Genomic DNA, 15,035 nt, shown 5'->3' with positions numbered 1-15,035 from the left:
TCAAAGGCGCATCGGTCCTCAGACCGCCAATCGCGATGAATGTCTGCGATCAGAAGGCGATCGAAAGCGGGGAGGTTGCAGGCCCAGCGTCCCATAGTAGTTGAGTATGATTGCACTCGTCTGCATTCACCTGATTCCAAGGCCTATCTGCCCTTCCAGCGTCCGTGTGGGTGCAGCCGCACTGTCTGAACCACTCGGCAAAGGCGGTGGCTTCTCATGTGGGATGGGTTTGACCGATGCGGACGATGGATGATGTGCGAAGGTCCCGCGTCGAATCGAGGATTCCGTGCAGAGACTGCATTTCCGCCAGGTGGATTTGGGATTGAGATGGGAAGTAACGTGTTGGTTGTGTAAGTGGGTGTGTGTCTCGCAGAGTTCCGGTGTGTGGGAGGCCTCTCGTTCGGCTTAAGGTGTTGATTGACCGAGGTCCTCATTCGGCGGGCCTCCCCCAAGCGCCTTTTTCGGTATCGCCCAACCTCCGTGACCACAAGCCGGCAAACCCCGTCTCACTCATCATCCCCAAACGACAACACCCTCCGATCCTTCACACTCTTCACATGTTTCATCGCACTCCGTTTCTTCTGTTTCGCCAGCGCCCGTTTCTCATCCCCCACCGCCGCCGTGCCCCCCGTCGTTGCTCCCTTCCCTCCCCCTGTCGGACCAGCGGTCTTCCGCCGCTTCTTGAACCGCGGTTTCCCATCGGCCGTACCCTCCTCCTCCTCCTCAGCCTCAGCCTCCCCCCCATCCACGTCCTCCCCAGCTCCACGTTTCGCCGTCCCCGCATCCGTCCCCGCCCCCGTCTTGCCCAAAAACCGCTCCGCCTCACCCCCACTCACACCCGTCCCCAACACAATCTGCGGCGCCTCATCATCCCGATCCCGCCCACCAGCATCCCCATCCCCATCCTCCTGACCACTATCGTCATTGGGAATGGGATCCGGGTGTGCTTGACGCCCGGAACCGCCTGATTGGAGCATTTTCAGGAAGTTGGGGGTTTGCGCGGAGAATTGGAGGGATTGGCTGCGGATGAGGGACGGTGAGTTGGGACTTCCGAGGGAGGGACGGGGAGGGGATTGCGAAGGGCTTACCGGGCGTTGAAGTTGAGTTTCTTTTCTGTCATGATGGGCGGGGTTAGGTCTGGTGGGGGGGGGGGGGGGGGGGAAGTCTGTCGTTGAGCAGGGGGGACGATCTCGTATGTGTACTGATCCTAGGTCGCTGGGAAACGTTGGCCAAAAAAGTGCCTATCAACTTCAGACGGGGACAAAAACATACTCGGACCCAGGATCGAACTGGGGACCTCTGCCGTGTGAAGGCAGCGTTATGACCACTAAACTATCCGAGCTTGCTTAAAATGCTCTCGAAATGCTCATTTATTACTACTGGTTTCTCTTTCCGCCAATTCGCCATCCCAGTGTGATACCACTGCACAGCAATGAACCTATGTTGTGGGAGGACCGGTCGCTATAAGCAAACACACTGGCGTCCATGGCTGTCCTCGCTCTCCTCGCTCGACCGGGAGAAGGACCCACCATCGGAGGGCCGCCCGCCTCTACGAAGCCCAAATCAGACGGGCAATGAACCCAACATCATCAATCGGTTGGCCCCTGTAGCGGGTTGTCCTCTTCTCGGTCCTACTTTCTCGAGTAACAGATACTGTCTATAGTCCCAAAAAATACTGTACAAAATACAAGTGCAGATTACAAGAGCGGCCTGAACATGAGATCCCCCTCAAAAACAAGCATCCCACAGCACGTTAGCATAGTAATATCGCGAGAACTTGTCTGCAAACTCCTGGATGTAGATATCTTTTTCCGCGCTGTTTGGTTTGCCTGGCGGACATTAAATCAGGGAAGTGTTAGGACCCGAATGAGGTGTTTGACCGAGTGTGCAAAGATGGTACTCACGAACTTGACACTTGACAAACTTCCCCATAGCGTCCTTCTGCATCTCGATCCCCAGGCCCCGGAAGATCGTCAGCAACAACCTATACCCAAAAAAGAAACCTCATCAACACCCGCATCCCGCTGCCCAAAACAAAAAACCCCCAAAAAAGAGAAACATACTGCTCCCGACTGGGCGGCACAACCCTCTCGTCCTCCTCCTCCCTCCTCAGACCCTCAACCTCCCCCTCCAACTCCGCCAACTGCGCCTCCAACCCCTCGATCGTCTCGTCTAGCTCGCCCGCCTGCTTGGCGAGCATGGATTTGGCCCGATCCATGCTGATCATTCGCGCGCTGTGGGTTTCGGTGGTTGCGGTGGGTTTGGGGAGCGCGGTGGACGCGGTCAGGTGGGCATGGTGTTTGCTGAGTGCTGGATGATAATCCCAATTCGACATGTCAATGTTCACTTACAGTATAGTCGGAGGAATTGGGAGATGATGACCGCTTACCTCGTAACGTCCCCTTCATACTCTCTTCAACCTCGCCCATCGCTTCGGCCGCTTTGGTGTTCAGGCTATCGATGTTGCGGATCAGCGCCGTTTCGTGTGCCGGGTTCAGGCTCTCGAGGAGGGTGGCGACCAGCGCGTGGCCTTCTTCGAAGGCGGGGCTCATTTGGGCGTGTAGGTGGGACATGGTGGACGGTGGGTGCGGTGGTGAGTACAATGTGTTGTGGTGAAGTGCTTTGGGAGTGGGGTGTGAGATGCCGGACATGTGGCTCTCACTCAGAAGAGGAAGAGGGGAAAGTGCAAGTTCGGTAAGTGTGCCTTTTGTCCAAGAGATGTCCGGAACACGCGCGCGACCAAGTTGCCCATTGGGGCAGTAGGGTCAGGTCTGCCCTGCCGACAAGCTTGTAACGCGTTCCTAGCCCTGTCGACGAGACGGAGTCGCAACGCACTGAAGCCCGAGCGTACGAGACAGGGCCTGCCCTTCAAGGAAGCCCACCGCGGAAAACTCGTACCAATGACCGTCATCGATAAAGGACTCTAATAACATAAACAGTTCCAAAAATCATATGATACAACAGAGGGAGCGGGCCACATAGCCGAGCTTCCATGTGCGACCCACTCAATGAAAGGTCCAGGTGTGCGGATCGAGAACCCCATCTTCCACGCCCTCCTCCTTAGTCACGCTACCCCCTCCCCTTCTCCATCGCTGCCCTAATCTTCGTCTCACACATCTGCGCCGCGTCCAATTCCGCGGCTAGCGCCGCGAGATTTGCGTTCGGCTGTTGTTGTGTTGTTGTGATCGTTGTCCCGGTGGTAGTCGATGACGATGAGCTTGTGGTCGCCCAGGGTGTGGGGTCGGTGGAGGGTACGCTGTTGGCGTTGATGAGGTCTATCGGCAGCTTGTTTTGTGCGTCCTGGAAGCAATCATGTATACATTAGCACCCGCACTTGGGGATGTCAGCTTGATGATCGCCCCGAAACAAACAAACCTTCATAAACACATCACACCCCTTCCGCACCAAAAAGGCCACCGCCTCCACATCCCTGAACATCGCCGCGTAGTGGATCGCCGCTTTGCCCACCAGGGTCGTCGTATCGACCCCACTACCTCCGGCTTCGACACTTTTGTCTGTTGATAAAGGTGTTGGATCCTGTACAGCGGCCGGCGAGAGGAAATGGTTGATAGCGTTGATATCGGCGCCGTTTTGGATGAGGAATTCCGCTGCTTTGAAGCGGGCTGCGACTGACGATCCTGATGGTGTAGTGGATTTGGTCGGGCTTGCGGGTATCGGGACCATGTTATCCGACGACGGCTGCGATATACTTATCGGTGGTATCTGCACCGGTACAGGTTGATTCCCACCGCTTACATTCCGCCCGCCCACAGGTATCGAACTCTCCCTCGGGGGCGGCGGCGGCGCCGGCGCGGCTGGATATCCCAAGGCCCTCACCACCACCGCACCCTCATTCGGCACATTAGCGACATTCGCGCCACACGCCACCGCTTTAAGCATCACCAGCACATCCCGGGTGTCTATCCCCCTATCCAGCAACTCGTACGCGTCTTCGGTTATTGTCCGATCGACGTATTTCCGCAGAATGTATTTGTTGCGGATGAAGGCTTCTTTGACGTCGCGGGGGTCTTTTGGTGTTGGTTTCGTGTCGTTTGGTTGTGATACCGGGGATGATGGGGTGGATTGGGTGGGGGGAGGGGAGAGGCTGGCTTCCCAGATGGAGTTGAAGCGGGTGTTTCCGATGGTTTTGAGGACGGCGATGAGTTCGGGGGTCCAAGAGGTTTGATCGAGGGTTAGGGAGCGGATCTGGGTGGGGGACGATGGTTATGTCAAAGGAGTTGTTTCATAAGTGGAGGAAAGTCAGGGTGGGGACGCACCTTTGTGATGTGTGTACCCAGATTCCGATGTACGCCGGAGCATTCTGTTCCGTGTTGGAAGGAAGTTACCACCAGCTAGGTTTGTGAGTGTTTGTGATAAAGAAATAAGCCTTCAACTCACCTAGACAAATGACACAGCCTAGATTGATGCTCATCCATTCCGGATTTTGCATTCCGCATTCGGCGCACACTAGTGGAGAATAGCGTTAGTTCGCCAATATTATAAAATCAGCGCCCATCAATCATCTCCAAAACCCCACCAAAAACCCTGCTCCAAATCCGGCTATCCCTATACCTACCAGAATTCCCCGGATCCGCCTCCCTCATAACCTCCAACAACCCCTGCTCCCCCGGAGCCACCACATGATCGGGCGCAAAATTCTCAATCTCACTCCTAATCCCCGTAATCTGCGCCTGTATACTATTTTGCAACACCGCCATCCACGCCTTCATATCCTCCGCATCGGTAGCCTGGTACAGCCGCCGCGTTCCCGTCGCGCCATTGATAAGCTCAAACGAGAACCGGCGGTCGACGTTGGTGGAGGAGCGGATGGAGCAGAGACGGAGGTTGGTGGAGTGCGTTTCTTCGGGGTGGTTGCGTTTCAGGTTGTATTCTTTCAGGTGACCTTTTTGCAGTACACACCACATCTTCTTGAGCTGGCCGCCGGGCCCGCCTTTTGGTTGTCCATGGGGAAGTCGGTGGTCCCCCGCGTTCCCGACCCATAGGTACCCTTTCCTTCGCCTCCCCATCAGCGCCAACTCTGGGTCATTAGTCTGGCTCAGATCCCTGATCCCTTTGAATTTTGCCGTGGCCTCATCCTCCTGATCGCTCAACGCCGCGTCGAACCCGACCCCGCCCTCCACATAGGACTGCGCTTTGGACTCGATCAATTTCCTGCGCTCCTCACGTTCCCGGCGTTCTTCATTTGGACGATCGTTGACTTTCCATTTCTCGGAAAGCGTTGAGAGCTCGTCGGATTTCTTGGCGAGTTTCTCCGAAATGGATTTATAAAACGTGAGCTGCTTCTCGCCGAGCATGATCAACTGCATGTCGACGATCCGCCCCGTGTGCAGGCCGTGCAGATCTTTAAGGTGACAGTAATAATCCAGCCGTTTCAACTCATACGTTTTCTTCTTTTCCTGCCATTTCATGTCCACGTCGGAGAGTTTGCCTTTTTGCGTTTTGTTGATGGAGAGGTATTTGTGTTCGGATGAATTGAATTCTTTGAGGTCCTGTTCAAAGATCTTTTTTTGCCGCTCGGTCTCTTTTATCCGATCGTAAACCGCGTCGAACTGCACGAGGAGGAGGTTCTCGACCTGCTGGAGCATAACGTCCATCTGCCGCTCAACGACGGAGGACACGTCGTTGAGGACGTTGACCACCGTGGGATCGACGATGGTGATATGCCCGATTCCCTCGATGAGTTCATTGCCCGTCTGCACGAACGCGCGGCCGGCGTCCATGTATCCCAAAAGATCCTTCCTCGTTTTCTTGACGGCGAGTTTAAGCGCGCTCGTCTTTTTCTCGAGCGTTTCGAGGGTGTGTCGGAATGCGGGCTCATCATCGACCTCTTCCAGGTTTGTCATTGAGCCGGCGGAGGTGCTGGAGAGTTCGCGGCGGTGCTGTTGGAGGGTCACTGCCGTCGCGGTGGGTGGTGCGCCGTTCTGGGGGTGGTGGTGGTGCGCTGGCAGGGAGGGGCTGAGGATGACGGGGGACGAGAATGAGGATTGTGCGGAGAGTGGGGACACGCCGGACCCAGGTTCGTGTTCTTGTCCGGGGGCGGAGAGTGGGGAGTTGTCGAACAGGCCTGCTGATGATGGACGCCGGTGGAATGCCGAGTCGATGGTCATGGTGGAGCCTTGGCTGCTTTGCCGTAGGAAAGGGGCTGTGACTGCTACATAATGGTCGGCTACAGGTTTAGCGATCCATGTGAACCGCTACGAACCTCCCCATACATCGTACTTACAAGAAATGAAAAACTCAAAGACGAGCAATGCGCGGAAATGCTTGGTATCAGGCACACATTCCCCTATCTGGAGGGTCGACGATCTTTTAGCATCAGGGAGGTTACCCACTTCCTAACGTTCCCCCAATATCTTACACAACAGAAGTTCTTCCACCCGCCCGTCGGCGGTAGCAGCTCGCTCTTGACGTCGCCTTTCCCCGAAGTCAGCGGCGCCTCGTACCTCCAGTGCCAGTCCAGGTACTGGACCCCATCCTTTGCGTCGTCGCGAGGTCGTAGCTCAGGGAAGATGACGCTTGGTGATGGAGCCTGCGATGGGCGGTTCACGTCAATACGCTGCAAACCAAGCGAAGCAATGCATCGATGGAAGACGGCGAACCCACCCCCGAGGCCAGCTCGTTGGCTCTACTCATCAGATGTTGTCTCTCCGCTGCACAAACACACGAGCGTCCGTCAGAGCCCCCCATCTTCGCCATACAGTCCACACCTCAGTAACGTCCCACACACCTGCACTTTCAGCATTCAAAAACACCAAACCCCTCGGCGCCTCGCCCGCTATCCTGAACGTCACATCCGCCTCCAACACATCACTATAATCGATCGTCAGCGTCAGATCCCGTCCCTTCAACCGGTTTATCCCCGCGGCGCTGAGCCGCGCGAGAGACTGCACGGATTTCCATTGTGTAGGATTGGCGGGGTCCGGGTCATCGATGAGGGAGGCGAGCTTGAAAGTTCCCTTGGGGGTTTGTTGGGCGGAGACCTGCACGGTGCTTGTGTTGTCGGGGGTGGACGGGAAGTGGAGTGTGATGCTGTCGGTGGCGTCTTTCAGGCATATTTGGTCTATCGTTACTGGAAGGAGGAGACGCTGGGCTTTCAGCAGATCGTGATGGGAGTACCATTCATGCAAATTGACTCACGCTGCTTGGAGGTTGGTTGCAGACGAGAACTGCCGTTGCCCATTCTGCTAATTGGTTTTCCCACCTGAAATTGAAATGGGAGCTGAATGGCGCGTTGGAATGCGTGCAAGAGCGACAAAAACTGCAACTGACACTACAGCTATGTATCCAGCGAGTCCTGGAATAGAGGAGGCTGCGTCGAGAGAGCTGTTTATGGGGGTTAGTCTCTGCCGTCTGTTTAAGCGAGAGCAAGAAGGAGCGTCTCGAGCGAGAACTGATCTGGATGCGAAAGAACACCTCGCGACGCGTCCGACAAGAAACAAAGACGTGACGTGAGCGGCCCCAACTTCGACAACGATCGAGAAAGGTCGGGCAGGAAAAGCCATGTTCACAAACCCCAAACGAGAACATCATTATGTACAAAAGGTTTAGTTACCCCCTCCCTCCCGGGCTCCCAGAAAAGCCGCTCAGGTTGAGGTCGAAAAACGGAGGAAAAGTACCTATAAACATATATACACACCCCACTGCCATCGCCATAATCCACCCTCCTTCCACCCTTCACCTCAAACGACTCATGAATTGTCCCGTGCCCCCTGGTGGGATAATCCGGATTCCGCGATGATGGTCACCCTCACGATACCGGTACTTCCGTCCATTCCCGTCCCAATCATCAATCCGTGGGTTCGAAAAGATAACGTGCCCAGGCCCTATGTCGTCGTCGTCCGTAGGTTTCGAAGAGCTTTTCTGTTTCCCATACGTCTTATTTTTGATCTCCTCCACCTTCTCAGCTTTGTCTTCCTTTTGGCGCACTTCATTCTTCGTCGTTTGGTCAAGGACCCACGCGAAATTGTTGGGATCCTTTGGTGCCGGTGCTTCCGCGGGTGGAGTGGGCTCGACCGCCGGTGAGATGCTATCAAAAGCCGATCCATACAAGGACGCCGTATCCTCCTTCACCGCGTTGCCAGTCTGCGCAGGCGCTCGTTCTCCCCTCTGTCTGTGCCGCGGGGGTTCCACTTGGGGCTCCACAAACTCCGCGTCTTTTTCTGTGAGACGGACTTCGCGCGCTTTCGCTTTTCTTGCGTATTTCGTGGATTTCGGTGGAGCGGACGCGAGGGGTGGTTGGGTCGACGACGACGATGACTGCGTTGCTTGTGCCGCCTTCCATTTGGCAACCACATCGCGTGTCTGCGTAGAATTCGCACTCGTTTCCAATTTCCGCTCGACGGCTCTCTTTCCCGCAGTCCCAACCGTCTCCCCCTTCCGCTCGCCTCCACCCGTCAGCGATCCTTTCCGCGCATCCCCTCCCGCCTCCTCCTTTTCCACAACCTCCACGCCCGGTCCCGTCCTCGGGTTCCGCTCAATCTTCGGTCTGGGGCCCTTCGTAAAGCTCGCCACCGCCTTCACTCTATTGTAATACGTCTGCAACTCCTCCTCAGCTTCATCTTTCGTCGCCGCCATCTGCAGCCGGATCCGCGCACTGTCCATCGCTTCCTTGGCTTGCAAGAACCGCAGGTGCGTCTCATCGGCATCGCTACCCTCCCTTTTCTTCGTCGCGTCGCCAGTGACAAGCGTCGCAAACCGCGGCCCAAGTTTCTGCTTAAGTGCCTCCCGCTCCCTCTCCTGCCTGAACTTGTCCTCCAACACCCGTTTCTGCACCGCCAACACCCCCGGCACCTCCTTCCCAGCCCACAAACTACCCGTGACCCCATTCACGCGTTTCCACTCCTCAACCTCCTCCACGACCTTAAACACATCCACGCTCTTCCCCGGCGCCACAGGCACCGTATTACTCGGCGTCACACAATCCATATCCACCTCCTTCCTCAACACATGATCCACATCCACCGACGAAAAGAACGCAACAGAGGACGGCAAATCGCGGATCCCGACGCTCTCCGCAAAGATGGCGCGAACCCATAGGTTGGAGATCTGCAAACACAGCGCGGCGAGCATGGCGTGCTCGTCTTTAACGAGGAACCGCACCTCGTCGTGGATGGAGAGCATGAAACGTGTGGAGATGTTCAGGCGGCGCGTGAGGTAGGACATGGAGACGAGGACGAGGTGGAGGTAGTCGACGCCGGAGGATTGGACGGCCCAGTTTACGCGGGATGTCATGTACTATATCAATCGCAAAGAAAACGAAAAATCAGTACACGACTGGACATCACTCCAAACACAGCAAACCCCTTACATGCGGTCCCACAAACTCCGGCATCAAACTACTCGGAATCTCACACCCCAACACCGGCGTCTTCGGCCTCCTTGACGTCCCAATCCTTTCCAACTGATTGAACATAAAACTCTCAGTCCCGCCATGATAATACTGCACACTTGTCTTCGCATCATCCACCTCCCAAATCTGCCTCCCTTTACTCCTCAACCCCTTTGTGGACCTATACAGCTGCTCTGCCTTTTGCAACGCAACGTCCTTGGCGAGCCCGGGGGAGGCTTGGAGGAGGAGTTGAACGGCGTATTTGATACCTGCGCCGTAGATTCGGGAGTAGTTGAAGACTTTGGCGTTGTCGCGCGAGGTGCCGAGGATGTTGCCCGTGACCGTATGCAAGTCCGTCTTGTTGACTTTACTCCCTTGCAGAGTCATGAACCCGATCGCGGTCGCGCCGTGCATATTAAACTGCGCGTCGCCCAACAGACTCGCAATCCACAGTTCCTCAGAGTCCACGTCCGCGCCAACCATCTTATACCCGGGCGGCGCCTGCACCTGGCACTTCAACTCGGTCCCGATCCGATTCTTCTTGGCATTCGCAGCAGTCATCCACGTCCCCTCCACCGCACGCCTGGTAACCGTGCCCATCGTAATCGACTGCGGTAAGATGACCCCATACCCCTTCCCCTCCGGCATCTTGGGCACACCGCCCGGTAAACCCTTCAGATCCCGTTCCCAGATCACAAACTGCGAATTCACCCGCTGTTTCGCACTCAACCAGTACGTGCACTGCGAGCTCAGGGACAGGATATGCCGCGCCCCCTCGTACGTGCTCGTCAGGGTCCCGTTCTCAAACGCTGTCATGAACGATTTGGATAACGGCGACCCGCAGTTCGCGCCGTCGCCGCCTGGATGCGGCACGCGGAAATAGTCGTGCGTGGTATCATGCGACGCGCGGGGGTCGTAGGTCCGCTCGCCGGGCTTGTCCGAGAACCGCAGCCGCTGGGTGTCCTGCCCGCCGTCGACCACCTCGCCTTTCGGGACGACGTATGTCCACCCGAATGCGGAGATATAGTACAGCGGATATTTCTTCCACTGCAGCGCGAGCAGGTAAGGCGTGATCCGTGTCCGCAGCGAGATGTTCAACGAGCCGGTCTTCTTATCCCACAGATCGCTGTACCATTTCGGTTTGCCGGGTAACCCCTGCTGCCTCGCCGGTTTCCCCGCCTTTGTAAACTTCGCTTCCTGAATGGTCCAATCCAACTGCGACAGCCACGGATCACTCTTCCAACTCCCATCCTTCCCCTTCTCCACCGCCTCATCCACCAACCGCGTCAACCGCACATGGATATCCTGGTGAAACTCCTGGAACTTTGCCTCCGAGTCCCTCACGTACTTGTTCCAGTCGTCCGAGATGGGGAGGTACCCCTTCCCCATATGCAGCATCCCGGCAAACGAGGCCGGGTGCGGGCACTTGGCGCGGAAGCGCGGCATGATGGCTTTGAAGAGCCGGTGGGTGACGTCGACGTCTTTAGCGCAGTAGGACATGAGTTCTTGGAAGTTGTCGATGACGGTGCGCGGGTCGGTGGTTTCAAAATCTTTGCGGACGGACTTGTCGACTTGTTCGCCGAGGTAGAGTTCCGCGATGTGCCCCATGTTGTTGAGGGAGGAGACGTCTTCCCAGGACGTCGTGGTCGTGCCTGGTTCCTGGAATTCTTCCAAGGTGGGCATGTCCGGCCCAGTAGGCTTGAGTACCCCTGGGCGGGTGGTGGAGGGTCTCGGTTCCTTCTTCGCTTCCGCCTCCTTCCCACCATCAACACTCTGCGGGGCCTCTCCAGCCTCACCAACGTCCTTCTTCCGGCGTTTCCCTTCCGCCGTCCCTTCCGCCTTCCCGCCATCCCCACCCCCAACCTCCCCGCTCGCCCCATCAAGATCCCCCTGCTGCAACTTCGCAATCCTATCCTGCTGCTTCCTCATAATCCATGCGGGCCGCTGCTGCGTCGACAACCCACCCACCGCCGAATGCATACTCAACGTATCCACGAACCCAAACTCCGTGCCCTCCAGCCTATACTCCTCCAGTATCCTCGCGCGATCATACGCAACATGATGCCCCACAACGATCCTTTTTCGATCATGGGGTCCAAGCGGTATCAAAGTCCTCGGCACGAAATTCTCCGGATCTTTGCCCGAGAACAACCCGGGCGTCGTCCACGCATACCAGTACCTGCTGGACGCGGCGACTGCAATGACGGGAAAGCCGCCAATCTTATACAACACTTCGGTATCAAACACCAGCGCGTCGTCGTCGGGGTACGGCACCGATTTCGTCACGTAACTTTTCTTGCGGGTATCGTACCGCACCCAGCCCTCCGCTTTCGGACCTTGTCTCCACGTCTCGGGTAACGGCGGCAACCCCTCCCTCATAAACCCCTCCGCCAGCCTCAAATACCCCGCAGCCTGCTCCTCACCCAACACACGTATATGCTCCTTCATATCAGCCCCAACAAGCGGGGGCAGGTCGATGTTGGGGTCGGGCGTGACGTCGAGGGCTTTGTTGAGCAGGTTGTGTGTGCTGAGGTGCTGTTGGGCGAGGGCGAGCTGCCAGGGTTTTTGGGTCGGTTTGTGGGAGGGGAAGAGGGTGGAGTGGAGGTAGTGGGAGATCATTTGGATGCCGATGCCGTTTTTGCGAGGGGTGGGTGCTAGGGGGGGGAGATGGGATCAGACTTTTGTTGGCTCCTGAATGGGCAAGCAGACACCTACCATTTTCATTCCCAACCCCGTCCATGGTAGCAAACCCCCTTCTCGCCCTCACGCATTTCGCCAACGACCGTCGCCAGCCAACCGGCCGAGGCAGACGGGACAAGGACAAGAAGCCCCGGGGGACTATCCTGCTGTCCATCGCTGCTAATGTTGTTTCCGAACAGGGGTTGTGTTCTTTTTGCGGTGTTGTCCTCCAAGGTGTGATATCGAGTTGTTGAGTGAACACAACGGTGATGCGATATTGGAAGACCTGGCCTGTGAAGGTACGCCGGTGCCAGCCGGGATTAAGTGTGTATTTACAGATCGGTTCCCTTGCAGAACGACGACGGTCCGCAGTCCATTCAGAAGTGTGATTGTGGAGAGGAAGGGGAGAAGGGGGCAGTTTGTCCGAAGGTGTTTCGGACGCGTTCTCCCTGCTCAACATCGACCAACACACCCCAAGGAACAAACGTACTGCACACACCGCATGTAAATAGGAGACTTATTTCATTTTTAGACCAGAAGCCCAGACCCAGACAGAGACGCCGAGAAAAAAGATAGTATACAAAGAAGAAAAAAATGGAATGCAACATGCGAGACAGCTCTACGATATTGTAGGGGGATGAAGAGATGGTCGAGTCCAATAGTGGGAGGAATTGTGGGGAGTGGCGTGGTGGTGGCGGTGGTGGTGTGTGGTGTGGTATGTAAGGCTTATTCGTCCTTGGACTTCTTCTTCTTCTTCTTCTTTTCTGTCTTGTCCTGTTGAATCCAACAAAATGATGTGAGCATCTTCATCGGAAAGCGCAGAAAGTGGTACGGCTTCCCCATAAACGTACATCATCAGCATCACCCTCAGCATCCTTCTTCTTCTTCTTCTTCTTCTTCTCCTTATCATCTCCCTCCGGTGATGGCTCCTCCTCCTCCGCTTTCCTCTTCTTCGACTTGACCTCCTCAATCAACGGCTTGGCGGGAGACGCCGGCGCCGGCGCCGAGACCGAGTCAACCTTCGGCTTGGCCGTGTCGACTTGACCAGCGGAGTAGTCAACAAAGTCCTTCTTCCACGTCGCAGGCGTCGTCTCATTAGGTCGTCCAAACTTGTCCAAGTGTCCGTCCTTGATCAGCTTCTTCTTCTCCTGAGCTTTCGGTCCCAATCCCCATCGTCGCGGGTAGGTATCGCGCTCCATGATGACACGCTTGATCTTGGCAACGACGCCGTGATCGCAGGTGGCCATTTCGGCGGTGGACATCTGGGCGATGGCGAGGGCGATGGCTTCACCTTTTGTGGTCATGAGCACGACCTCCTCGTTGATGTCGACGCCGGACTCGAAGCGGAGGAGACCGGGGATCATGAGCTTGGCGCCGTAGCAGATGGCGTTGACCGCGCTGTCTTTTACGACGATGCGCTTGTAGGTTGTCAGGAGGGACTCGAGGGGCCGGATGGCGCGGCGGAGGTAAGATTCTGTGCATATGAAATGGAAAGGTGAGCTGCCGTACTTGCATGCGTAACCATACATTGAGAATAGTGTTTCCCTACCATCCTTGGTGTTATCGTACACCCACTGAGCGTCCAAAATATCGTGCATTGTCACCAAGTTGTCATGCTCTCCCGTAGCTCCCGAGCGTACACGACGCAGTTCCTGCATGTGACCTCCCACACCGAGCAAAAGACCCAAGTGCACACAAAGGGTACGGATGTAGGTACCGGCCTCACAGCTGACCCAAAACACCCCGAGGTGGCGGTCGTTGTCGAACTCGACGAGCTTGAGCTCGTGGATGGTACGGATACGCAGTTGACGCTTGACGGCGGAGATCAATGGGGGACGCTGGAAGAGGGCTCCCGTGAGGGTTTCCAGAGATTGTGCCAGCTTCTTTTCGGATTCGATGGCATCGTGGAGACGGAGGACGGCAACATACTCCTTTCCTATGGATCATGAGCAAACGTTAGCCGAGGTGATTCCCCGCATTTGACGACGTGATCCTGGAAGTAACGCACCAGCACCCTGTTGCGACTTGACCAAACGAGTAGCACGGTCAATGCAAACAATCAAACATCCCGTAACCTTAGGGTCAAGGGTTCCAGAGTGACCGGTCTTTTCGGCCCTCAGAATCCTACGAATCCATGCGACAACTTCGTGGGACGATGGGTTGGCGGGTTTGTCGAGGTTAATCACACCGTATTTGACGTAGTTCTCAATGTCACGTTTCAGTGGCGAGCAACCGTTGGGAATGGGGGTGTAGTGTCCAGTGCGAACATTCAGTTTGTCGTAGTTCTAGCGGGCGTGGAAGGGAAATTAGCCTCCTTCACACAACTCCTCCCTTACTCAAAATCCCCAACGAGTTGCTAACCCACCTTGAGGAGCAAAGGCCAGTCAGAGGTGTCCAGCGCCGGTGTGACGGAGGAGGGCTTGATCATATAGTCGACCTCCTGGGGTTTGGTTTCTGCTTTCGACGACTTGCCCATTGTTGCGACTGTGTTGTGATAACCAGGGACTGTAGATAGACCCGCTTATGACTTTTCTGTGGGAGGAGTACTGGAGCCTTGCAGGTGGGCACTATGAGTCCGTATGCGGCGGTCCAATGAGTCTCCAAGGGGGGTGGGTGGGTGTTCAGAAAACTTCCAGCCAGAAGGGGACCGCACAGAGCGGGAGGGCGGAAAGAGGCGAAAGGGAGAAACAAGCCACAGCGAGTGGCGCGGGCGTGGCGCATGTGGCACACGACCTCGCATTCAATAGTGGCTCCCCCCTCTCGATGATGGCCTTCGCAACAACCCCATCTCAGACCGATCTACGACCGACTGGCAGCCATAGCGATACTTCTCCCTCTATCTGAACACCCTCTCGACCGGGAGAACTATAGGGAGAGCTCTCCCAGACAACGACCCCACGAGCCTGTTGCTCCTCTTGGAAACACGAGCCTCACTCTGCAACTTTCGACAGGTGTCAGTCAATAAAATTCATCTACATCGGGCGGTCCATCCAACGTTTCTCCGTCC

General features: G+C 56.2%; 5 protein-coding genes and 1 non-coding gene across 6 annotated transcripts; all 6 read right to left on the bottom strand.

The window, feature by feature from the left end:
* Positions 1-305: 305 nt before the first annotated feature.
* On the bottom strand, positions 306-1,155 carry EV422DRAFT_69494 (uncharacterized protein). The gene is made up of 2 exons (XM_053074315.1): positions 1,089-1,155; positions 306-1,020 (listed from the first exon to the last, which is right to left on the bottom strand). Exons 1-2 carry the CDS (start codon positions 1,118-1,120, stop codon positions 507-509), a joined length of 546 nt encoding a protein of 181 aa, XP_052925130.1. The 5' UTR covers positions 1,121-1,155; the 3' UTR covers positions 306-506.
* Positions 1,156-1,269: 114 nt separating this feature from the next.
* On the bottom strand, positions 1,270-1,342 carry EV422DRAFT_t81. Its single transcript has one exon. It is a non-coding gene; the product is annotated as a tRNA-Val (tRNA).
* Positions 1,343-1,459: 117 nt separating this feature from the next.
* On the bottom strand, positions 1,460-2,870 carry EV422DRAFT_530791 (uncharacterized protein). The gene is given in 6 exon segments (XM_053070425.1): positions 1,460-1,534; positions 1,553-1,629; positions 1,651-1,829; positions 1,905-1,984; positions 2,064-2,310; positions 2,390-2,870. 4 exon segments carry the CDS (start codon positions 2,649-2,651, stop codon positions 1,729-1,731), a joined length of 690 nt encoding a protein of 229 aa, XP_052925129.1. The 5' UTR covers positions 2,652-2,870; the 3' UTR covers positions 1,460-1,534; positions 1,553-1,629; positions 1,651-1,728.
* Positions 2,763-7,431, bottom strand: EV422DRAFT_530788 (uncharacterized protein). Its single transcript, XM_053070424.1, has 11 exons — positions 7,291-7,431; positions 7,159-7,222; positions 6,749-7,090; positions 6,625-6,671; positions 6,380-6,550; positions 6,245-6,311; positions 4,577-6,172; positions 4,399-4,467; positions 4,278-4,321; positions 3,376-4,206; positions 2,763-3,300 (listed from the first exon to the last, which is right to left on the bottom strand). The coding sequence occupies exons 2-11, from the start codon at positions 7,199-7,201 to the stop codon at positions 3,070-3,072; spliced, it is 3,441 nt and encodes a 1,146-aa protein (XP_052925128.1). The 5' UTR covers positions 7,202-7,222; positions 7,291-7,431; the 3' UTR covers positions 2,763-3,069.
* Positions 7,432-8,559: 1,128 nt separating this feature from the next.
* On the bottom strand, positions 8,560-12,430 carry EV422DRAFT_69381 (DNA polymerase family A-domain-containing protein). Its single transcript, XM_053074313.1, has 4 exons — positions 12,065-12,430; positions 9,329-12,003; positions 8,987-9,255; positions 8,560-8,955 (listed from the first exon to the last, which is right to left on the bottom strand). The coding sequence occupies exons 1-4, from the start codon at positions 12,201-12,203 to the stop codon at positions 8,934-8,936; spliced, it is 3,105 nt and encodes a 1,034-aa protein (XP_052925127.1). The 5' UTR covers positions 12,204-12,430; the 3' UTR covers positions 8,560-8,933.
* A 404-nt stretch (positions 12,431-12,834) lies between these two features.
* EV422DRAFT_496926 (centromere/microtubule binding protein CBF5) lies at positions 12,835-14,456 on the bottom strand (the record flags this gene model as incomplete). The annotated part of the gene is made up of 4 exons (XM_053067912.1): positions 12,835-13,502; positions 13,578-13,964; positions 14,037-14,313; positions 14,394-14,456. The coding sequence occupies 4 exons, from the start codon at positions 14,454-14,456 to the stop codon at positions 12,835-12,837; spliced, it is 1,395 nt and encodes a 464-aa protein (XP_052925126.1).
* Between the last annotated feature and the right edge of the window lie 579 nt (positions 14,457-15,035).

This window comes from Fimicolochytrium jonesii, assembly GCF_025526975.1.
Source record: "Fimicolochytrium jonesii strain JEL569 chromosome Unknown EV422scaffold_13, whole genome shotgun sequence".
Lineage (NCBI taxonomy): Eukaryota > Fungi > Chytridiomycota > Chytridiomycetes > Spizellomycetales > Powellomycetaceae > Fimicolochytrium > Fimicolochytrium jonesii.
The sequence above is the reverse complement of the archived record's forward strand: the minus strand, read 5'-3'. Positions and strand labels throughout refer to the sequence as shown.